This window comes from Chrysemys picta, chromosome 1, assembly GCF_011386835.1.
Source record: "Chrysemys picta bellii isolate R12L10 chromosome 1, ASM1138683v2, whole genome shotgun sequence".
NCBI lineage: Eukaryota > Metazoa > Chordata > Testudines > Emydidae > Chrysemys > Chrysemys picta.
Genome location: NC_088791.1, coordinates 298233115 through 298258566, shown reverse-complemented (window position 1 = coordinate 298258566; position 25452 = coordinate 298233115). Strand labels below are relative to the sequence as shown.

General features: G+C 44.4%; 1 protein-coding gene across 4 annotated transcripts in view; it reads right to left on the bottom strand.

The window, feature by feature from the left end:
* TRIM13 (tripartite motif containing 13) overlaps positions 1-7311 on the bottom strand; it is a 30535-nt gene extending 23224 nt beyond the window's left edge. For 2 of the 4 annotated variants that reach the window (XM_065594017.1, XM_065594024.1), the window contains exon 1: positions 7058-7311. In XM_065594017.1, the coding sequence (XP_065450089.1) occupies positions 7058-7291 (234 nt within the window). In that variant the 5' untranslated portion in view covers positions 7292-7311. Of the gene's footprint in view, positions 1-140; positions 264-7057 lie in introns of those variants that run through there. The other 2 variants (XM_065594034.1, XM_065594040.1) reach the window with 1 other exon arrangement.
* Positions 7312-25452: the final 18141 nt, after the last annotated feature.

The following is a 25452-nucleotide window of genomic DNA, read 5'->3' as shown; positions in this document are numbered from 1 at the left end:
CCAAAGGACTAAGCCCCAGACCCAGGTCAATATACAAATCAGATCTTACCCACAAATCATCTAAAATCTAAAGGTTTATTCATAAAAGGAAAAAGATAGAGATGAGAGCTAGAATTGGTTAAATGGAATCAATTACATACAGTAATGGTAAAGTTCTTGGTTCAGGCTTGTAGCAGTGATAGAATAAACTGCAGGTTTAAATCAAGTCTCTGGAGTACATCCCCAGCTGGGATGGGTCATTCAGTCCTTCGTGTAGAGTTTCCTTTTGTAGCAAAGTCCCTCCAGAGGTAAGAAGCAGGACTGAAGACAAGATGGAGATAAGGCATCAGCCTTTTATAGTCTTTGCCAGGTGTAAGCACACCTCTTTGTCCTTACTGTGGAAAATTACAGCAAAATGGAGTCTGGAGTCACATGAGCAAGTGCCTGCATACTTTGAGTTACAAGGCATATCTGCCTTCTCTCAATGGGTCAATTGTATAGCTGATGGTCCTTAATGGGCCATCAAGCAGGCTAGGCAGAGCTGACACCAACTTGTCTGGGGTGTCACTCAGAAACATAGCAGAAGTTTGAAATACAGACAGTATAGAGCCAATATTCATAACTTCAACTACAAAAACGATAGATAGCATAACCAGCAAACCATAACCTTGTCTTAGACACCCTATTTGACCCCCCTTTATACAAGATTTGGTGCCACTACAGGACTTTGGTTGCAACAATGATCTATACGGTCCCAGTTCACGTCAATAACATCACACCCGTATATTGCTTTCCAAAGTAACCAGTCTTCTCCTGGACTTGCTGAGAGGCTTTAGACAAACTAAAGATTCCAAAGTGTCCAGTACACCTGTTTTTAACTTAAAGTAAGGATTTCCCATTCCTCTTTCCTTAGGCACCTGGATCTCAGAAAGGAAGGCCAATGAAGCCAGCAAATCCTGACCTTTGAGGAGTTTGTCCCATAATCACCATAACTTGGAATCTGTTAACTAACTTAGGGTAGGTCTACACTTTGCTTACCGCCAGACCCAGAGGTAAGCAATCGATCTTCTGGGATCGATTTATCGCGTCTTGTCTAGACGCGGTAAATCGATCCCGGAAGTGCTCGCCGTCGACACCGGTACTCCAGCTCGGCGAGAGGAGTACGTGGCATCGACAAGGGAGCCTGCCTGCCGCGTCTGGACCCGCAGTAAGTTCGAACTAAGGTACTTCGAATTCAGCTACGTTATTAACATAGCTGAATTTGCGTACCTTAGTTTGAAGTGGGGGATTAGTGTGGACCAGGCTTTAGTGCCTTCAACTCCATTTTATCGTTCTAACGAAGGAAACTGAATTGATGCCACATTTCAGAATGAAGCTAATTACAGTACACCCTCACTATAATGAGCCTCTCAGGATCCAAGCCTTTTGTACATTATAGCCAGGGGTTTGTTAGAACGAAAAGACAATCAAAACAACACAGCGGCGGGGCTCCGAGCTGTAGTTGTGCACACGTGTGCAACGCACCTCCTCCCCTTTTTTTTAAAGCACACACAGTATTGTACTGTAGTTGGGATCCAGGTTCGGAATAGACAAAGGTTCATTATAATGAAGTGTGTATTACAAGAGTGTGCTGTATTTCTACAGGTGGACTATAGAAGCGTCTTAAAAATATTGTTACCCAATAACCTTTTAAGTTTAGGAGTCAAAGCTTCTAACATGGTGAGAAAATGCCAGTATGGTTATAGCAGAATGAAGCGTAGGGGATTCCACATGAAATTCTTTCAATCCATAAAGAGGGAAGTTAACAACAAATTAGTGTTGAACCTCAAGTGAATATTAACCAACAAGATGAGAGAAATCAATTATTTTTAGTGCACCATGGAAAAAGGAGAGGAACCAATTTGAGCGCATTGAACCAGTTCTAGAGATCAAGTATCAGAGGGGTAGCCGTGTTAGTCTGAATCTGTAAAAAGCAACAGAGGGTCCTGTGGCACCTTTGAGACTAACAGAAGTACTGGGAGCATAAGCTTTCGTGGGTAAGAACCTCACTTCTTCAGATGCAAGTAATGGAAATCTCCAGAGGCAGGTATATATCAGTGTGGAGATAACGAGGTTAGTTCAATCAGGGAGGGTGAGGTGCTCTGCTAGCAGTTGAGGTGTGAACACCAAGGGAGGAGAAACTGTTTCTGTAGTTGGATAGCCATTCACAGTCTTTGTTTAATCCTGATCTGATGGTGTCAAATTTGCAAATGAACTGGAGCTCAGCAGTTTCTCTTTGGAGTCTGGTCCTGAAGTTTTTTTGCTGTAAGATGGCAACCTTTACATCTGCTATTGTGTGGCCAGGGAGGTTGAAGTGTTCTCCTACAGGTTTTTGTATATTGCAATTCCTGATATCTGACTTGTGTCCATTTATCCTCTTGCGTAGTGACTGTCCAGTTTGGCCAATGTACATAGCAGAGGGGCATTGCTGGCATATGATAGCATATATAACATTGGTGGACGTGCAGGTGAATGAGCCGGTGATGTTGTAGCTGATCTGGTTAGGTCCAGTGATGGTGTTGCTGGTGTAGATATGTGGGCAGAGTTGGCATCGAGGTTTGTTGCATGGGTTGGTTCCTGAGTTAGAGTTGTTATGGTGCGGTGCGTGGTTGCTGGTGAGAATATGCTTAAGGTTGGCAGGTTGTCTGTGGGCGAGGACTGGCCTGCCTCCCAAGGTCTGTGAAAGTGAGGGATCATTGTCCAGGATGGGTTGTAGATCACTGATGATGCGTTGGAGAGGTTTAAGCTGAGGACTGTAGGTGATGGCCAGTGGAGTTCTGTTGGTTTCTCTTCTGGGCCTGTCTTGTAGCAGGAGGCTTCTGGGTACACGTCTGGCTCTGTTGATTTGTTTCTTTATTTCCTTGTGTGGGTATCGTAGTTTTGAGAATGCTAGGTGAAGATCTTGTAGGTGTTGGTCTCTGTCTGAGGGGTTGGAGCAGATGCGATTGTACCTCAGTGCTTGGCTGTAGACGATGGATCGTGTGGTGTGACCGGGGTGGAAGCTGGAGGCATGAAGGTAGGCATAGCGGTCGGTGGGTTTTCGGTATAGGGTGGTGTTAATGTGGCCATCGCTTATTTGTACGGTGGTGTCCAGGAAGTGGACCTCCCGTGTAGATTGGTCCAGGCTGAGGTTGATGGTGGGGTGGAAGCTGTTGAAAGCATGGTGGAATTCTTCCAGGGCCTCCTTCCCATGGGTCCAGATGATGAAGATGTCATCAATATAGCGTAGGTAGAGAAGGGGCATGAGTGGACGGGAGCTGAGGAAGCGTTGTTCCAGGTCAGCCATAAAAATGTTGGCATATTGTGGGGCCATGCGGGTGCCCATAGCGGTGCCACTGGTCTGGAGGTATATATTGTCACCAAATTTGAAATAATTGTGTGTGAGGATAAAGTCACAGAGCTCAGCAATAAGTTGTGCTGTGTCATCATCAGGGATACTGTTCCTGACAGCTTGTATTCCATCTGTATGTGGGATGTTTGTGTAGAGAGCCTCTACATCCATGGTGGCTAGGATGGTGTTTTCTGGGAGGTCACCAATGCATTGTAGTTTCCTCAGGAAATCTGTGGTGTCACGGAGGTAGCTGGGAGTGCTGGTGGCGTAGGGTCTGAGTAGGGAGTCCACATATCCAGACAGTCCTTCAGTGAGAGTGCCAATGCCCGAGATGATGGGGCGTCCAGGATTTCCAGGTTTGTGGATCTTAGGTAGTAGATAGAATAACCCCGGTCGGGGCTCTAAGGGTATGTTGATTTGTTCCTGTGTTAGTGTAGGGAGTGTCCTGAGTAGATGGTGTAGTTTCTTAGTGTATTCCTCAGTGGGATCTGAGGAAAGCGGCCTGTAGAATTGGGTATTGGAGAGTTGTCTGGCAGCCTCCTTCTGGTAGTCAGACCTGTTCATGATGACAACAGCACCTCCTTTATCAGCTTCTTTGATGATAATGTCAGGGTGGTTTCTGAGGCTGTGGATGGCATTGCGTTCTGCACGACTTAGGTTATGAGGCAAGCGATGTTGTTTTTCCACAATTTCTGCCTGTGCACGTCGGCGGAAGCATTCTATGTATAGGTCCAGACTGTCATTTCGACCCTCAGGAGGAGTCCATGTGGAGTTCTTCTTCCTGTGTTGTTGGTGGGAGGGTATCTGTGTATCAGTGCGCTGTTCAGTGTTATCATGAAAGTATTCTTTGAGTCGGAGGCGGCGAAAGTAGGCTTCCAGATCACCACAGAACTGTATCATGTTCGTGGGGGTGCTGGGGCAAAAGGAGAGTCCCCGAGATAGGACAGACTCTTCTGCTGGGTTGAGTGTGTAGCTGGATAAATTGACGATATTGCTGGGTGAGTTAGGGGTACCCCTGTTGTGGCCCCATGTGGCAGGTAGGATTTTAGACAGCTTACGGTCCTTTTTCCTTTGTAGAGAGGTGAAGTGTGTAGTGTAGATCTCCTGTCTTATTTTAGTAAAGTCCGTTTGAGTGGAGGGTTGGTTATTTATGAGAGTCTCCAGGTTGGAGAGCTCTTTCTTGATGTTTTTCTGTTTGCTGTATAGGATGCTGATCAGGTGGTTCCTCAGTTTCTTTGATAACGTATGGCATAATCTCTCACTGTGGTCTGTGCAGTATGTAGATAGCAATGGATTTTTCACCTTCAGTCCATTTGGTATGATGTCCATCTGTTTGCATTTGGAAAGGAAGATGATATCTGTCTGTATTTGTGCAAGTTTCTTCATGAGGTTGATAGATTTCCATTCCATACGGCTAAATGCAGTGCCTTGCATGGTGTCAAGTATCAGAGGGGTAGCCGTGTTAGTCTGAATCTGTAAAAAGCAACAGAGGGTCCTGTGGCACCTTTGAGACTAACAGAAGTACTGGGAGCATAAGCTTTCGTGGGTAAGAACCTCACTTCTTCAGATGCAAGTAATGGAAATCTCCAGAGGCAGGTATATATCAGTGTGGAGATAACGAGGTTAGTTCAATCAGGGAGGGTGAGGTGCTCTGCTAGCAGTTGAGGTGTGAACACCAAGGGAGGAGAAACTGTTTCTGTAGTTGGATAGCCATTCACAGTCTTTGTTTAATCCTGATCTGATGGTGTCAAATTTGCAAATGAACTGGAGCTCAGCAGTTTCTCTTTGGAGTCTGGTCCTGAAGTTTTTTTGCTGTAAGATGGCAACCTTTACATCTGCTATTGTGTGGCCAGGGAGGTTGAAGTGTTCTCCTACAGGTTTTTGTATATTGCAATTCCTGATATCTGACTTGTGTCCATTTATCCTCTTGCGTAGTGACTGTCCAGTTTGGCCAATGTACATAGCAGAGGGGCATTGGACTCCCTACTCTCCAGCTTCCACCCCGGTCACACCACACGATCCATCGTCTACAGCCAAGCACTGAGGTACAATCGCATCTGCTCCAACCCCTCAGACAGAGACCAACACCTACAAGATCTTCACCTAGCATTCTCAAAACTACGATACCCACACAAGGAAATAAAGAAACAAATCAACAGAGCCAGACGTGTACCCAGAAGCCTCCTGCTACAAGACAGGCCCAGAAGAGAAACCAACAGAACTCCACTGGCCATCACCTACAGTCCTCAGCTTAAACCTCTCCAACGCATCATCAGTGATCTACAACCCATCCTGGACAATGATCCCTCACTTTCACAGACCTTGGGAGGCAGGCCAGTCCTCGCCCACAGACAACCTGCCAACCTTAAGCATATTCTCACCAGCAACCACGCACCGCACCATAACAACTCTAACTCAGGAACCAACCCATGCAACAAACCTCGATGCCAACTCTGCCCACATATCTACACCAGCAACACCATCACTGGACCTAACCAGATCAGCTACAACATCACCGGCTCATTCACCTGCACGTCCACCAATGTTATATATGCTATCATATGCCAGCAATGCCCCTCTGCTATGTACATTGGCCAAACTGGACAGTCACTACGCAAGAGGATAAATGGACACAAGTCAGATATCAGGAATTGCAATATACAAAAACCTGTAGGAGAACACTTCAACCTCCCTGGCCACACAATAGCAGATGTAAAGGTTGCCATCTTACAGCAAAAAAACTTCAGGACCAGACTCCAAAGAGAAACTGCTGAGCTCCAGTTCATTTGCAAATTTGACACCATCAGATCAGGATTAAACAAAGACTGTGAATGGCTATCCAACTACAGAAACAGTTTCTCCTCCCTTGGTGTTCACACCTCAACTGCTAGCAGAGCACCTCACCCTCCCTGATTGAACTAACCTCGTTATCTCCACACTGATATATACCTGCCTCTGGAGATTTCCATTACTTGCATCTGAAGAAGTGAGGTTCTTACCCACGAAAGCTTATGCTCCCAGTACTTCTGTTAGTCTCAAAGGTGCCACAGGACCCTCTGTTGCTAGTTCTAGAGATGGAGATGAATCTGAACCCTGGGATCCGGATTCCAACGCAAAATTTGCAAGTGCTCAGATCTTGCATTTTAAGCCATTATATAAAGCCGTTGTGGCGTGTGGATCCAGCTCTCTGCTACCGCAAAGTCTGGGGGCGGGAGCCAGGCCCTTCCACGGCCAGGTGGAGGAACTGGGGAGAGGGGGGCGTTAAGCAATTGCTGTAGCTTAGCCCCGCTCACGGTAGCACTACGCGGCCTGTACTGCTCCTGGGTGTCTGCAGCAGCCGCGCCGGGGCCCAGCCGGAGCCCGTCCCTTCCAGGGGGCAGCGCACCGCACCGCACCGCACGGGGAGAGGCAGCCCCATGCCAGCGGCCGCGGCTCTCGGCAGGGCGAGCGTGTCTCCGCTCTTCCCCTGGGAGGTTCCCGGGGTTCCCCACCCCTGCTCGGGAGAGGGGAGCCGCAGCTCCCGCTACCGGACCCAGCCTGTGCCCCACGCTGGGAGCCCCGCCGCCCGCCCGGGCTCGAGGACCCGCCCCCTCCAGGGCAGGCGGGGACCGCCGCCCTCCCAACCCCGTGCAAGCCCGGGGAGGCCGCGACGCCCCGGGGCTGGCAGCGAGAGGCCGCAGGCCAGCCCAGCCCGCCAACGCGCCTCACCTGCGGGTCCGCCGCCTCCCGCCGGGCCGGGCGCAAGGCGCGGCTGGAGCCCGCCGCTTGCCTTAGCCGGACACTCTCGCTGCTGAGGCTGGGCCCGGCGCAGGCGGCAGGCGCCTCCCCCGTCCACAAGCATCGGGAGGGCGGGGCCAGGGCCCCGCTTTGTACCTCCCCGCCGCTGTTGGGGAAGGGTGTCTGTGCCGCTGCCGAGGTCCGTGTGGCCTGAGCACGTTGCATCAGGTTCAGGGTGGTCCCGGGGCCTGGCTTGGGAAGGCTGGATTGACACAGGCCGGGAATTTACGTCCTCGTCACAGAACCCCCCCCCGTGATTCGAGGGGCCTCGGGCAAGTCATTTGGCCTTGTGTGCACTGGGGAAAGGTGTAAACCATCTGCCCTTGGGGGATCAGCCCTACTGTAGAGCAGGCACTGGTGTGTGGGTCTATGTGTACCATGCTGTCAAGTGCGATGAGAGGTTAGCAAAGCTTTCTCAATGCTCCCATTGCTGCTAACCACTGTTCAGATGAGCCAGTGGGAATTTTTTTTTTTTTTTTTTACTTTCCTCAGTGTAGGCATTTAACCTGGCAGTTTCCTCATCTGTTAAACTGGAGTATTAATAATGTTGTAAAGCAAAATTTATTAATGAGCAAGTAAATACATTTGGAGCAAGAGAAAAACAAAGGCAAATGTAGGTCCTCTACTTGGCAGGGAAGGAGAGCCAATAACTGTTGACATCAGGAAAGCAGTAGTGCTTAATGCAGCTTTTGCTTCGGCTTGCACTAACAAGGTCAGTAATGACAGATGCTCAAAATAGGGAAAGAACGGGCTAAAATATTTAGATAAGTAAGATGTATTCAAGTCAGCAGGGCCTAACAAAATTCATCTTAGGGTACTTAAGGAACTAGCTAAAGCAATCTTGGAGCTGTTAGCAATTTTCTTTGAGAACTCATGGCAGACATCAGGAGAGGTCCCAGGAGACTGGAGAAGGGCAAACATAGTACCTATCTTTAAAAGGGGAAACAAGGAGGACCCAGGGAATGCTAGACCACTCAGCCTAACTTCAATACCTGGAAAGATATTGGAGCAAATTATTAAACAATCAGTTTATAAGCACCCGGAGGATAATAGAGTTATAAGAAATAATCAGCATGGATTTGCCAAGAATAAATCATGCTAAATCATCTTAATTTCCTTCTTTGATAGGATTACTGGCCTAGTGAATGGGGGGGAAGAAGTAGATGTGATATAACTTGATTTTAGTAAGGCTTTTGACACACTTCCGCCTGACATGCTCATAAGCAAACTGGGGAAATGTAGTCTAGATTTACTATAAGGTGGGTACACAACTGGTTGAAAGATTGTACTCAAAGAATAGTTATCAATGGTTTGCTGTCCAAATTGGGAGGGAGTATCTAATTGGGTCCCACAGGGGTTGGTCCTGTGTCTGGTACTATTCAATATTTTCATTAATGACTTGGATAATGCATATAAAATTTGCAGATGACACCACGCAGGGAGGGATTGCAAACACTTTGTAGGACAGGCTTTAAAATTCAAAGTGACCTTGACAAATTACAGAGTTAGTCTGAATTCAACAAGATGAAATTCAATAAAGACATGTGCAAAGTACTTCTCACAGGAAAGAAAAATAAAATATACAACTACAAAATGGGGAATAACTGTGTAGATGGTAGTACTGCTGAAAAGGATCTGGGGATTGTAGTGGACCACAAACTGAATGTGAGTCATCAGTGTGATGCAGCTGCAGAAAAGGTTACTATGATTCTGGAGTTTATTAACAGGAGTATTGTATGTAACGGTAATTGTCCCGTTCTACTCGGCACTGGTGAGGCCCCAGCTGGAGTACTGTGTCCAATCCTGGGTGTCACACTTTAGGAAAGATGTGGACAAAATGGAAAGAATCCAGAGGAGACCCAACACAAATGATAGGGTTGGAAAACCTGACTTATGAGGAAAGATTAAAAAAACTGGGCAAGTTTAGTCTTAAGAAAAGAAGACTGAGGGGGGAAACTGATAACAGTCTTCCAATATGTTGGGGGTTGTTATAAGAGGAAGGTGATCAATTGTTCTCCATGCAGGATAAGAAGTAATGGACTTAATCTGCAGCAGGGGAGATTTAAATTAGAAATTAGGAAAAGCTTTCTAACTATAAGGATAGTTAAGTTCTGGAATAGGTCATGGAGTCAGGGGCGATGGAGCCTTCCTAAAAGTGTGAGGGGGAGCATGAGGCCCTGCCCCTGCCCGTGCCCCTCCTCTTCCCCCTGAGGCCACACCCCCTGGCCAAGCTGGAAGCTGGAGCCAGAGTGGGGAGCTAGGGCCTTTCCACCTGCCTGGGGTGAAGGGGCCCGAGAGCAGCCCCCAGCCTGTGTCCCCAGGCCCCCCGTCCAGGACAGGTGGAGGGTCCACAGCTTCCCACGGCTGCTCGTGCCTGGCCTGGGGGTGGGGCCTCGGTGACTGAAGAGCCACAGCTGGGCCATAGTAAGAACCGCCCAGGCAGCTGTGAGGAGCTGTGGATGTTGTAGATGATGTTGGATTAATTTATTTAAAATTGATAACTGACTATTCCTCAACTTCATGAGTTGACATATCTGATGCCAGTTTTCACATTACTGGAAGAGTATGCCACAGATAATTGTGGGAGGGTGCCAACAAGTCTGAAATTAGAACTATTTCCTATTAAGGGACATTTGAGTAAAACAAGATGGGAGTCCTATGATAATTGAAAAAGTGTCATATAAAGATTTTCTAGACCTGGAAGGTCTCACTCATGTTTGGGTGAGGAAAATGCGTTCATTTGGGATTCATTTTAAAGACTAAAGAATTTTCCTGTGTGTGTTTCAATGAGACTTTTAAACTCATAGTCCCAGTGCTAGTCAGAACCCATTTAATGGGGCTTCATTTGAACACTAAAGTCCACCCAAATGCAAGATCAAGGCTTAACATATCACTGCTTTTAAATTCTCCTCACTTAAATTGTCACAGCCTGACATAGTTTTCTCAGTACCTACCAGGCTGGATCTAAAGCCCACTGAAATCAACAGAAAGAATTCCATTGACTGCAATGGGCCTTTAATTCAGATTCAGCTTTAGATCCTGTGGTGACCCCATCAAGATAGGGATTCTTCTAGTGGTCTCACTAAGGATAAAATATTGCAAAGGTTTTTCAAGGCATCTTTCTCCAAACTTTGGGTGCCCCTCACCCCTCAGGCTGCGCTTGTCCATCATGGTTGTGAATTAATGTTACCCTGTTACTCTGTGTCCCTTTAACCTTTATTTGGCATTGTCATACACCTAGATATAACAACGTATCTGAAAAAGAAGCAAAATATTTATTCCTAAAGGGTAAATCCACACACCAGCAATCAGCCCAAGTGTCTGAGCTGGATGCTTGGTCCATCCTCAGGGGAAAAGCATACTTCCCCCCAGGGAGGAAAGACCAACAAATGACCCATATAGATCTGCAGATCCTCCAGTCCTACTGCCAACCTGCCCTAACACACCCTCTGCACTGCTTTCTATTCTATACATGTCCTTATACTGCCCTCATTGCCTTAGAACCTGAGCACCTTCCAGTAGCGCATTATGTGATATGACTAATATCTGTCATGTGTGGTTTGTTGTTTCTCTTATCCCTTCCTCAGGAAAAAGGTTCCCTACCGTGGATACTCCTGTGTGCCCTTTCTTCCAAAACCCTGCCCCATGCTGCACTGCAACTATACTATTTTCATTGTCATGAGGCCCTCCACACCTGCTGAGGTTAGAGCAAGATTTGCTGCTTTATTCAGATTCATTTTCAACCCGTGCTCTCAAAAAGAAAAAGGTTTTACACCCTATGTTTGGTGGTTTCTTCGTAGGGAGCAAGGAAGGAATTCACTGCTGCACTGTGACCACGCTATGCCATATACACCTCTACCCTGATATAAAGCGACCCGATATAACATGAATTCAGATATAACGCGGTAAAGCAGCGCTCCGGCGGGGCGGGGCTGCGCACTCCGGCGGATCAAAGCAAGTTCAATATAACACGGTTTCACCTATAACGTGGTAAGATTTTTTGGCTCCCAAGGACAGCGTTATATCGGGGTAGAGGTGTATTCCAGAAAGTTGCCATAAGGCCCTCCCAGGGAACGCCCTTTCAGTTCAGAGGGCATGCTAGATACATTCGCCAACAAGCAAGCGGCAGCCGGGGTGGTGGGAGGAGAGGAGTGATGGCTGCAGCATTCCTACGCCCCAGCTATTCTATGGCTGCTGCTTGTCTGCTGCCTGCCAAGTGCTGAAAGGCTATTCCCCTTGTATCTCCAGACTCAAGCCACTGCTCCTCCATTCCTGCAGCATACTCAGCACTATCATAGGGATGAATACAGCATATAGTTTCAAATCTTTTGGTCTTGTTTGGTGGCTTTTGTCAAACCTAAGAACTGTCACCAGCACTCACAGTGGTGATGTAGGCTGGGGTTAATTCTTGATGCCCTTTTCCATCAAGTAGTTTTAGGGTCCAGTAGATATTGAACTGGAGGACAGCATTCTAAGCTATTACTGACTAAGGTTATGGCTACACTACTATAATCTCTGTATGCATATGGTGCAAATAACCAGCCATTTCAGGGAGCATCTCCATTTTCTTGGCGGTTTAAAATCTCCAGCAAAATTTAAGCCTTCACTAATAGAATGGGGAGCAAGCAGCCAGCTGTTACCCCTGAAGTATCAATGCTCCAGGGTGGGGATTGGGTCACTATGCAGACACATTCAAGGCCTAAAGTCCACTCCTCCAAAATGACAAAATACAAGCAGTTCTGCATGAGCTAAATCTGAAGCATGAGCCTCCATTTGCCCTTATTTCTTTCCCCCGAGTTTATTTCTGGGCAGCCAGGAAACCCCCTCCATGTTGCTAGATACTGATGAATGTACTGCTTTTCAAAATATGATGATTATAGCTTTTAGGATTTCCTAATCTGGTAATTCAAGTCTGCGGCCCAGAAGCAGAAGTGAGAGAGGCGCACATACATTTTATTTGTATCTGAGATATTTATAGAATTCTAATTTCTAATTCTGTTTCTTAATTCTGCTGAATCAGACTCTGAGTATAGGTTATGGGATTTTTGCAGCCCAGTAGCTCCTCTGGTGCCGCATAACTAGGGAGGCTTCTCTTGGGCTATGCAGCTGAAGTTGCTCTGTATTCCACTCCTACATGGAGGCATCTACATAAAGATAATTTTGGCCAGGTATAGTGATGAGATTCATAAGAATTATGTTGGTACATCCCCATATGATCTAATGTAATAGGCGTGTTCTCCCCTGGTGGATTAATTGAACTAGGGAACTCAGCCAGGGCTTATTGAACTGAACATTCCCTCCTCCCCCCCACCCCCACACCCAAAAAAACCTCACAATCACAGTGGGAAGAGGAGAAGGGAGCCCCACTTTTGGTTGAGGGAGGCCACCAACTATATGATTGGGAGAGAGGGGGCTGGAAGGTAACATTACCACAGAGAATAGTGGTGACCCCTTATCCTTTTTTAGAAGGTCCTTCAGTTAATTTTCAGTCCATGTAACAGTACTCAGACCCAAAACAATATGAATTTATTCATGAGTGAGATTTCATGAAACACCATATCAAAAGCTTTACTAAAATCAATTTACTCTATTTCCTGAATTCTCTTCATTCACTCGTCATTTATTTACTGCAGTCACTTCATTTGTTGGACTCATGGGTCTTCACGTTAAGGATTACTCACATCAAGGTTGATGTTATTCAATGGCAGCAGACTAGACCTAGATGTTCATTGACTTTTCCCTTACTATTTGATCCATTATTTTGATGAAGAATGGGCCTGAAGTTAGACTTACCACTTACCAGATTAATCCTGGCTATGGCAATCTTCTTCTCTTTGTTGCAAATGCGGCACTGAAGAACTTTTCTATGACTATTTGATGTCTCCTCAGTTCTCCATGGCTTTTAAAAAAAATAATTATCAGTGGCTTAGTAAATGTATTAGTCCATTTTCTCAACATCTTAGGTTGCATGTCATTGATACCCACTAATTTGTAAATGTTCACATTTTCCAAGCGTTCCCTTGACTGTTCTTTATTGATAGCTATTCCTACAAGGTATTCATAACTTTCTAATTCACCAAATCTCCTATCTTTATTTTTTATGTTAAAGAAAGATTTTAACAGCAACTCTCTGACATTTCAGTCATCATTGATTTCATCACTCATAAATTAACCTCAAGTATCAGAGGGGTAGCCATGTTAGTCTGTATCCACAAAAACAATGAGGAGTCCGGTGGCACCTTAAAGACTTACAGATTTATTTGGGCATATGCATCTGAAGAAGTGGGTTTTTTTAACAATGAATGCTTATGCCCAAATAAATCTGTTATTATAAATGAACATCCTTCTTGTCTAGAATTTTTCCCAAAATATTTATAAAAGCCCTTTTATAGACCCCTTAACTCCTTTGGCTGGCATTCATTTTGGCTTTCTGCTGCCCTCAGTCTGGATCCACTTACACAAGCAGAAAGGATTCTACATGGGCAGAACTTCCTTAACAGCATAGAAGTGGGGATTGGCCTCCGACAGCATCATCTTGTCTTCATTAGGACCTTATGAAATTTCTCTGTGGTTTCTCCACAAGGTCTTCCCTCTGCAAAGTTTTAGGGCTGGGAGGGACCTATGGTCAGGGATTGAGACAGAGGATCAGACACAATATCATTTCCTGATCAGTCCCAGGATTTCAATGGGGAAATCTATTAGGAAATCAATGGTGCTCAAAGCATTATCTCCTGTGGGACTAACTGGAAGGCTGAGCTATGGCAGCATGACTTCTGCTAGAGCCATTCTCTCAGATGAGAAGATGGCCAGCAAAGCAGAATGGAGGGCCATCCATCCAAGCAGTGTTGTACCCCCCATGGAGTCACACAACTGAGAGGCCTTGACCCCTGCTCATTCTCCAGTCCCACAAGTCGTTCTCACCAGAAGCGATTCTGTTCTGAGAATGCTGTGAAGCCTCATACTCTCTGGTCCTTTCCTTCAAGCTCCCACATGGGAGGAGCTAATCTGGCGCTGTGGCTTTTCTCCTCAAACATTAACTAAGTCTATATATTTTTGTTGCCTCCCTTTTCTATTTTCAGTACAGTTTGTTTGTTCAATAACCCTGCAACATGATATACATGTATAAACCTTACATACATACATACATATCTTGTATTTGATAACTGACTTTTTTTATGCACATCTGAACTTTGTTTCCCCCCCCTGTGGAAAAGGCCATGGGGCTCACTCTTAAAACCTGGCAAATCCTAAGGGATCCACAGAGATATGCAGGAAGCCAGAACCAACCACTCAAAGGCCCTACACTTCCTCACAGGCTCTGGCAGCCCCATCTCTGAGTCCCCGACAATAAAGCTTCCTAGGAGTCATGCTATCAGAGACTCATTTCTCACAGCTGTCCCCAGGACTCCTGGGAGAAAACTCCAAGGCAGGGGTAGTCAATAGGCAGACTGTGGGCCAAATCAAGACCACCAAATGCTTTTGAATGGACTGCAAAATCTTTTTTTTTAATTATTATTAATTATTATCATCATCATCATTGTTATTTTTGTATTATTTTCTCTGGAGTCTGGAGCTTGATTATACCTTGACCAAAAAATTTGGACCTTGACAAAAAATAATGGATTACCTCTGCTCCAAGGAAAAGACAATGCAGCCTAGGGCTATAAATCTTATCTGGAAATTCTCCAGTTGGCAAGGTACATCATCCCCTGTCCTCAGCTTGCCTTTTTCTTCTACCTTCTTAGTGCACCCCAACTTGTAGAGAATCTCATATGGGGCCCAGATGAGGGAAGAGGGAAATGATGCAGTGAACACAGCTGTGTCTACCCTTCTGCACAGAAGGAAAGAGAACTATATGCAGACGGTCTCCTCCATGCGCTGATCGGGGGGGGGGGGGGGGCGGTGATCTAATCTGAGCCATGCTATTTGCCTATAGAGTCTTAAATATAAAAGTAAATCCCCAACAGATGCAGTGCTGATGGCACCACAGTAGCACCAAGCTTACAAGACAACCACGTTTAGAAAAAAGATTCACGATGAATAACTCAATCTATCTGTAACACCACACACATGTATAAACCTTACATACATACATATCTTGCATTTGACAATGGACTTTTTTAAGGCACATCTGAACTTTGTTAGTACCCCAAAAACAGCTGATTTATGGGAGAGGAAGAGTAAAGAAAGCAATTTCTCACAATCATGTGATGAAAGCTACTTTTAACATGCATTGTGGGAATACCAGCAATTAAAGATGGAAACATTAATCATCAGTGATTCAAGTGACTGTCAGTAAGTGGCCTGCTCTCAGGCATCCCTGTATGGCCTCAGGGGAGCCCTGTAAGTAGCCCTTCACCTCAATTTCCCCCCATCAAGGGGATTCTTAAATAAACTCCACACAAGCTTTCATGAGTCTAATGACAACAGCTCTGCTCATGGTCTGATTTTATTGATATGTTCACAAGTCAATGCAAAAGTCTTTCACCCCAGTCTTAAACAGGTAGCAACCCCTCCTCCCCAACAGCCAGCTAGCTTGCTCACTCTCTGCCCATCCCCCAGCAGCTTTCTGTTGCCTTTTTTTTTTTTTTAAATAGAATCAGGTCATCCCTGCTCAGGTGTACCTCCTGAGTAACTGGGGTAGGCTTGCCCCAGACTTCTAACCCTTAAGGGACAAACCACCCTGCTAAAGTGACCAAATGCAGTTTTCCAGATCACAAATTCTGAGAATGAAACAACATCTGTTAGGCCTTTGTGTAGTATTTTAGTAGTGGCATGATCTGTAGTTTTACAGACTGTTGCCCCTTGGCCCAAACAGTTAACCCAGTATTTGGGACCTTGACAGGTTGTTTCTATTAGGAGGAGAAACTGATAATATGATTTATGATAATATATATTTCTTTATATATAAACAGGATTGCACCAAAGAGCATAGACCAAGTCCTATGTCCCTGAACACAGTATGAACAGACAACAGCAGACACTTTTCTTGTTCAGAAATCCAAGTCTGCCTTTCTAGCAAGTACTATTTGCAAAAGAAACTCTGTCACTTAGGGCTTGTCTACACTGGCAATTTACAGCGCTGCAACTGTCGCTCAAGGGTATGAAAAAACACACCCCTGAGCGCAGCAAGTTTCAGTGCTATAAAGCGCCAGTGTAGTCAGTGCACCAGCGCTGGGAGCCACGCCCCTCGTGGAGGTGGTTTTTTTAAGAGCGCTGAGAGAGCTCTCTCCCTGCGCCATCGCTGCTATGGCAATGCTTTAGCGTTGCCAGTGTAGACTAGCCCTTAGCTTCCTCCCAGGCCATCCCCACTCCTGCTTCCCCTGCTGCTGTCTGCTATGGCTTTCTGGTTCTTTTCGGTTTCTGACACCCACACAAACATAGCTACAACCAATCAATGTCCCAGCTCCTGCCTTTGCAATCAGTTCCCAGAGAAGGCACTTCTACTGAGTCAGTTCTTGCTCAGGCCTTTCCATGTGGCCCCGTGCCTTAAGCAGTGACTTCTATTGTTTCAGCTACCTTACTCCATAAAATAGTTTAATTGCTTCTTCCATTTAACCTGAATAAAAGGTGATTAGAATGCCCATCAGCTTTAATGAGGTCTCCGATTGCCTAGAGATCAAATACAAGCTTATTGGCAGACATTAACACTTTTCAGCATAACAGTATCCATAGGTCTGATTGTGCTCCCATTTACTTCAACTGGGGCAGGATTGGACCCACTCAATAGATAGAGCTAAATTTCCACTGCCAGACATTTTATAACAGCTATGGGCCTGTCACTTGTAGGCAAAAGTTGGGCCCAAATTGGTTTTTCCTACATCAAGCCAGCCAGAAGTGACTTCTACACTAAACACCACAACCAGGAACAAAATTAATTTTCATATACAATTTCACAAATGTCAAATTATCAATATAAAATACAAGACAGGTTATAGAAAGCTAATCCTCATAAGGGCACAGTAAAATTCAGATTGCTAAAATAACTCAACTCCAACTTTCATCAAAGACCCTGCCTATACTTTCATGATGTAACCTGGCTTTCATCAGGGACCCTGCCTATGCTACCTGCAGAACCATGGGCCTAATCCAACACCCACTGAAGTCAGTGGAAGGACTTTCATTTCAGCACACGTACCCTGATTTTTCCACTCTTGTACCTTGTGTAGTCATTTACATCTGTGCAAAGCGGTTGTAAAATGTTACTAAATTAAATTAACAGCACTTTATAGCTACCTTTCACTGACTATGCACAGCTGTAAATGTTGACACAAGGCTCAAGGCAGGGGTGAATTGGGCACACACACAGTTGTTGCTAGCAGGGTTCTAGCACAATCTACAAGAGCAATGTAAGCAGGAATTATTTTGCCTTACAACTGAATTATTAGTCATGCTATGTGACAGATTCTGTCCCTACCAGGTGATATATGGTTCCGTCTATACTATGAATTAAGCAGTATCAGGGGACCTCATTAAAACACATCAGTCCCCTCCAAGGTTCCATTATGCAACGATGATGAGACCCAGCTGTTTTTTAAGAATTAAGCTCTTTCCTACAGAATGGAACAAGTCAGTGGACAACTGTCTTTTAAGTGGGACCCCCCAACACTGCTATATTTGTAGCACTATTTTATCCTATAGTTCCAACATGGTTCTCAGACAAAACATCCCTGTTGACATTACTCAGGAAAATAATTTTAAAACTCTGTTAGCAAAAAACATGTTTAAACACGAGCATAGTTCTGCCCTCAGTGCAGGCACAGCCTAAATACTTGGCCTCCCCCATTGAAGAGAAATGCACACTCCTGACCTACCCCAGGAAAAACAGCTGAATTAACCATCTCATTGTCAACCACCTACAATTAAACCAGTACATTCAGGGTTGCAGAAGTTTATATCCTAAGTATGGTTTGTGACCTTGTGCAACCTCAGTGCCTGAATGTCAACTGTATACAAACTAAATATATGGTGATATTGGCAATTACATTTACAAATATGTTACTCGGTCATTGGGATTTCTTCCCTTGCCCCTCAAGAGAAGCACATAAATAAACTGTTTTTTCCTTACCGGCTTTTGCTTCCACTTGACCAGCATTTTATTTTGTTATTTCTCAGGTACTGGAGTCTGAAGGACTTAGACACATGGTTGCATATTTACCTGAGCATCCATTGTGACATCAAGATTTTGGCAGGATGTCACTATGCTCATAGGTCAACACTGCTGTTTCCCCAAAGGGCTCTGTGGTGCCTTAATTTGCAAGACACAAGGTGTGGGTGAGAGAGACACAGGGAGAAGTGTGCACACACACAGGTTTTGCACTGGTCTAGCTCCAGGGGCATTCTGTCTGGGGACATAGACACTGGAATGAGTGTGCTGGAAAGCAGTACTGGCCATTTTTTCAAGCTGGAGCATGTGCTTCACCTCACAGCTGCTGCAGTCTGCTAGCCTGTGCAGAAGAGGAGTAAGGCCAGGGCACTCAAACTAACAGCCCTGTAGTTTAAACAGCAGGACACTGGCCACAAGGCATTCTCAGTAAGGGGTCCATGAATTAGAACTTATTTCCTTCTTTAGTCCACCAGAGTCCAGATTTGGGGCCCTCTTGGTATGCAGCAAGATTCATCTATTTCCCCCCCCAAAAAATGTTGGAGATGGGAAGGTGGTTTGGGGAATAGAGGGATGTTCAGGCCTGGATTAGCCAATCTGCACTCAGTTTACTTGCACTGGACCCCTGATCTCAAGGAGGCCCTGACCAGCTTTGGGCCTAGGGTTGCCACTTGGTCTGTTTTTAAAGGGCCTGGACAGTTTTTCTCCTTCATTGCTGGTTGCAATGTTTCTTTTTTCCCTACTTGTAATTTACAAGTTATTTGTAAGTTACAAGTCAGTAACTTCTCCCTCCCCATTGCAACCAGCAACAGCTGCTGCGCACACAAGGAGGGTTGGGGGGATGCACTAGCAGCTACTTTCACTATAGCATGCAGGTCACATGACCGCTGGGAGCACTCCTAGAGTGGCACCCGTATTCCGCTCCATACACCAGGCCCTCAACCTGCTGGCATGATAGCTAAGACGCCTGCTCCTCTCCTTGCCGGAAAGCAGGATGCACCCTGTAATGGCATGCTAAAGTGTATTATACTTTTCAGCCACGTGTAATATACCTTAACAAGCTCGCAACAGCTGAGCCATTCTTGGCAGTACATTAAAGGATCTTATTGCGAACAGAGCTGACAGGGAAGCTCTGTGACCAGTCCATATCTGGTACAGAAACCTGACCTGTTAGTAGCAGCCCTGCAACCTACTGTTTATAAGGTGTACATGACATGGAGTCAGAAGCAAACTAGTGCCAGAGAGAACAGAAACAGAAGGAACAAAGCAACAAAGGTTGCAGACAGAAGGAGGGGAAAAAGCAACAAATTTTGCAAGATTTCATCAACATCCCTCTGTTCAGTGCCACAGAGAACTTCAGCTGTGATAAACCTTTCCAATGGAGAGACTGCAAACAGTATTTTGCAAGATTTCACATTACAACCAAACTCCAAAAGGAAACTAGAAATATTCAGGTATGCTCTTCAATTTATGCTAAGGGGAATGCAAGCAGAACATATCTTTAAATCTTTTACTTTACTGAAGATGATCACAACGATGACTATGAAGGGATTATGGCTATGTTTGATGCATGTTTTTCATAAACCACATTTATCTGAGATATAAAAGCATGTTTTACACCAGAGAATTCAAGAATCAGGAGAAAATGTTGACTCTTTCATAAGCACTCCTGATTCATTGGTTGGAAATTGTGATTTTGGGACAGCAAAATGTGAAAATATCAAAGAGAGGCTATTTATTGGGTTAACAGATACAAATCTTTCACAGCAGCTACAATTGGAGAGACTTTATCCTATACACAGATATTCAAATAGCAAGGCAGTCTGAGCTAGGCGAACAGCAAAATCTAGAGCAATTTGCCCAACTTGGAAAAGCTGAAACTAGCTTAGAAGCTGTATTCTCCAAGCTGGCTGCCTCAAGCAGATTCTGGGAAATTCTTTTAGCCAAAGAGACTTCAAAACTGACTACATTTATCACCCTTTGGAGATTTTGCTTTCAAAGACTATTTTTGGGGATTACTAGTGCACCTGAAATTTCCAAAGAGAGATGGCAGAACTGTTAGTGAAAAATGGAGTTGTAGTTTTCATGGACAATATTTTGATATATAGGTCTTTAATAGAAGAACACAACAAACCTCTCCATGAAGTTCTAAGTCTAATGTGTCGGTTCAGACTGAAGCTAAACAAAGAAAAGTGCATTTTCCACCTTTCCCCAAATTGAGTTTTGGGGACAGACCATAAACAAAGATGGAATCAATCCTAGGCCTGAGCAAGTAAAAGCAATTTTACTGGCAGGAGAGAGATCACTTGATCATTGCCTGTTAGGTTCACTCCCTCTGGGGCACCTGGCATTGGCCACTGTTGGTAGACAGGATACTGGGCTAGATGGACCTTTGGTCTGACCCGGTGTGACGTTGTGCAGTCTATATGGTTTTATAAAAACTTGATAATAAGTCAATATAATGTAACTGGGATAGTTTTAGAGAAAATACGGTAATAAGTGAATGTAACGTAACTGGGATATGCTTCATGCAAAAGGTCTCTTGTAAGGTATCATTACAAAGCTTATAATCTACTGAGTATGATCATCTGATTTGTATAAATGTACCACTCTTGTATCTAAAACTAGAAATATAAAATGTAACTCTGAGGGCCTATTGTAATTGTGTAAAGTGTGGGCCATTAATGATGGTTTGGAATCTTGATGACTCCCATTGTCTGCAGATGGCTGTATTTACCTGTGAGTCTTCCTGTATATGTGTGTGCTGGCAAGTGAGTAATGAAGTCTTGCAGTGACATGTGATCATGTCACCTGAACTGGAATCCATCTTTAACCTGGTGCTTTTCCAGTGAGGGGGGGTGTGGAAAACCAGAGAGACAAAGAGTTCCCGCCTTATGCAAAAGATATATAAAGGGGTGGAAGAGAACAGAGAGGGAGAGAAGCCATCATGAAGAATCCCCTAGCTACCACCTGAGCTGCAACAAGAGCTGTACCAGGGGAAAGAATTGTGCCCAGGCCTGGAAGGTGTCCAGTCTGAGAAAAACTTACTGAAACATCTCTGAGGGTGAGATTATCTGTATTTAGTTTGATTAGGCATAGATTTGCGCATTTTATTTTATTTTGCTTGGTGACTTACTTTGTTCTGTCTGTTACTACGTTGAACCACTTAAATCCTACTGTCTGTATTTAATAAAATCACTTTCTATTTAGTAATTCACTCAGAGTATGTATTAATACCTGGGGGAGCAAACAACTGTGCATATCTCTCTATCAGTGTTATAGAGGGCGAACAATTTATGAGTTTGCCCTGTATAAGCTTTATACAGGGTAAAACGGATTTATCTGGGTTTAGACCCCATTGGGAGTTGGGCATCTGAGTGCTAAAGACAAGCGCACTACTGCGAGCTGTTTTCAGGTAAACTTGCAGCTTTGGGACAAGTGATTCAGACCCTGGGTCTGTGTCTGGAGCCAGACAGGAGAGTCTGGCTCAGCAAGACAGGGTGCTGGAGTCCTGAGCTGGCAGGGAAAACAGAAGCAGGGGTAGTCTTTGCACATCGGGTGGCAGCTCCCAAGGGGGTTTCTGTGATCCAACCCGTCACACCCGGTACAGCCTTTCTTATGTAATTTGAGACTTGAGTGCACCAATGAATGTGCCAGAACTGAGAAACATCCTGGGGATGGTAAATTACCATGGTTGATACCTACAAGACCTTCCTACAGTGACAAAATCACTGAATGAACTACTAAAATCCAACATATTGTGGTTATAGGGACCAAATGAAGAAAATGCCTTCAAAAAGATCAAACAAATTATCTCAACAGCTCCAGTTCTCAAGTACTATGATGTGAACAACCCATAATGGCCAGCAAGGATGCAAGCAGCTACTGCCTAGGTGGTGTACTGTGTTGCTTCTGCACAGGAGGCCATCAAAGGCCACGCACCAGCTGTGCAGTCGTGCACATAGGTGAGTGTGGAGGATGTGTAGGGTGGGTGGGGGCAGTGGAGGGGGGTGGTGATGGGGGTTTGGGGAGCTTGGGGCATGCAGGGCTATGGGGGAGGGGAGAAAAGCTTTGCCCCAGGGCTGTGGCGGGGAGACAGGGCTCCCTCAGCAGCACTGTACACAATTTATTAAACATTGCAATTTATATTAAAATCTGGTCTTGGCGCTTACATTATTTATCAGCTTTGAAAACTGCTACTGCTCTCACAACCGGACAATAGAAAATAATACATTATTTTTCTTACTCTAGTATAATTGAGTTGAAATGGAAAACAGCTTTTTAAAAATAGTTAACACGTTTAAAAAAATACATTGTTTCATTGAGAAAAATTACCTGACCTCTGTGCTCTTACACTGTGCACTTGGGGACCAGACTACTTTGTCATAAAGCTACTATTAGAGAAATAATATTTGTACAATTTTTCCATTTGTAGAAAGGAGTTGACAATATTTACCGGCTTCAAAATAGTTATTGTGTGGCTAAATCAAATGTATAAACTTATCTGATCTCAGAAGGAAGAGGTGCAAACTATTAGTAGTTTTAGTATTACGCCTCCATTAACTGTGGGGGGGGGGTTGTGTGTGGACTGGATCGTTCAGGAAACTAATGGGATATAAAACTTTTTTGTTAATGAGAATCCAAAGCAATAGAACAATATTAATAAAAATAACTTTATATTAATATTATTATGTATTGCTTGTCTTTATATTTCCTTCTCTTTTCCTTCACTCCTTTTTTTCCCCTTCAGTTGACTGTATATTTTGGTGTATCTTATCCTCCCTCTTTTTCTTGTTTTCCCACTCACTGCTCCTTCAAACCCACACATCTGCTCACACTCACTTCCCCCACACACATACACTGTCCCTCAGGCCTATAAAAGGTACCTACTCACACTTTTGGGGATGTCTTTCCGAACCTGGGGGGAAGAGAATATTTCTTGTCTCTATGAGAGAAGGGGCTGCAGTAGAAAGGTCCTTTTCTTTTCTCCTTGAGGAGAGAGGCATTGAGCTGGCTCTTTAGGCTTAGGGCACTGGTCTGCACTCAGTTTACTGTGCTTAGATAAAGATTAGTCTTAGTCACTTAGGCAGTGAGCTGAGTTGCAATCAGCCACTCATCATGGGTTCTGATGGGGAGAAAAGGGAGGGAGCTGCAGTTGGAAGCAGGAGAAAGGGAGGAGCAGGATTGGTCAGTAGTTACTCTGAGGACAGGAACAGGGATGAGAGGGCTCTAGAATCCTGGGAAGGGAGCATTAGAAAGGAAAATAATTGTTTGTATTTGTCTCCCACCTGCCATAGGTAGCAGCAGGGTCTCTCCATAGAGCATTGCTTGCTCAGGTGACGGGGTATTTTTATTCATATAAACATGTAATCTTTTTATGAATGCTTATAAACTCTTGTGTACAGTTATATCTATTAGCAGTGAGTTCCACAAGTCAATTATTCATGATGTTAAATTTTTTTCCTTCTGTCAATTTTAGATGTGTTGCTCTTCCTTTTGATTGAATGCCACCTTGTTCTTGTATTAAGAGAGGGTAAATAGGAGCTCCCAATTTACCTTCTCTATCCCATTCATTGTTTTATGCAACTCTATTATATCCTTTTTCACCTACGCACTCTCTAATCTAAATATTACTAATCTTTCCTTATAGGGAAGTTTTCCCATGACTTTCTCACATAATCCGACAAAGTCACAATGGCTCCCAGATCTCAGCATTACCTCGATATTGATGCTGCACATAACCAAATTCATTCTGCACAAGGATGGAAAAAAATAGAGGGAACACTAGTGGTGTAGTGTTGCAACAACATTGATTTGAGTTAAAGCCAACTGTATTTTGCTCTCATACACTCGTAGAAGCATAAAAATAATATGGACATATTGAAAAAGGAGTGCCTGGCAAGCATATGGGCACGTGAGAACTTTTTTACATATATCAGTATTGATTAGACTCTTATACATTGATAACAGACCATATACTGCTTTAATCCTCATCAATGGAAAAGTCCTGAATCAAACACCACTGAGACACCAATGTCTTTTGATAAGATTAATGTGATTTAACCCATTTGCTAAATACACCTCTACCCCGATATAACGCTGTCCTCGGGAGCCAAAAAATCTTACTGCGTTATAGATTAAACCGCGTTACATCGAACTTGCTTTGATCTGCCGGAGTGCGCAGCCCCGCCCCCCCCCGGAGCACTGCTTTACCGCGTTATATCCAAATTTGTATTATATCAGGTTGCGTTATATCAGGGTAGAGATGTATGTTGCTGGGAAAATCTGGTGGTAGCAGACACTGTCATGGAGCCCAGTACCTCATTCAACTACCTGTGAACTAGAAGATGATGTAAAGTGTACATGGATGATGTGGACACATACAGACCAGGGTCAGAAAAGAGACTGCACCAGCTACAACAAGCAACCTTGACACACACACACACACACACACACACACCTTTTAAGAAGTTCTAAGTTACATTAGGCTGGCCCAAGTATCTAAAGGACACTAAGGAAATGACAAGAGAGTACTTTGTGGTATGTGAACAATTAAGCGGATCAAATGGACTCCTAATTAAAGGTGACTGCATCATAATTCCAAATGAAATGAGAGGAGGAATCCTAAATCTTTATATCCTTCATGGATCAGGACTAACTAAATGTCATGAATGGGCTAACCAGTCAGTGTGGAGGCTGGGCATCAGCAAAGACATAAAGAATAAAGTATCTGCATGTGAACATTGTTTGCATTGTGTTGTCTGTTTGTTAGTTCTGCAGTCTTTGATAACAGCACCTCTACCAGACTGACAATGGAAGAGACTAGCTGCAGATTTACACAAATTCAGAGGATATCATTACTTGGTAATAGTGAACTGTTTTTTCAGGTGTATATAGAAATAACATACTTGAAAGACATAACATGTTGCTGAGTTATTGAGAAACTGAAGTGCACTTTTGCTCACTTCAGTATTCCAGAACAACAAGTAACAAACAATGGACCACAATTCACTGCAGCAGAATTTGTCATTCCGAACAAAATATGATTTTGATCATATTACTAGCAGCCCACATTACCCACAAGAAAATGGAAAAGCTGAGAGAGTTGTACAGCCAGCCAAGAAACTCCTACAGCAGGAAGATCGATTTCTTGCTCTTCTGAGCTATACATCAATGCCAATAGTAGTTACTGGATATAGTCCAGCACAATTCTTGGTGGGAG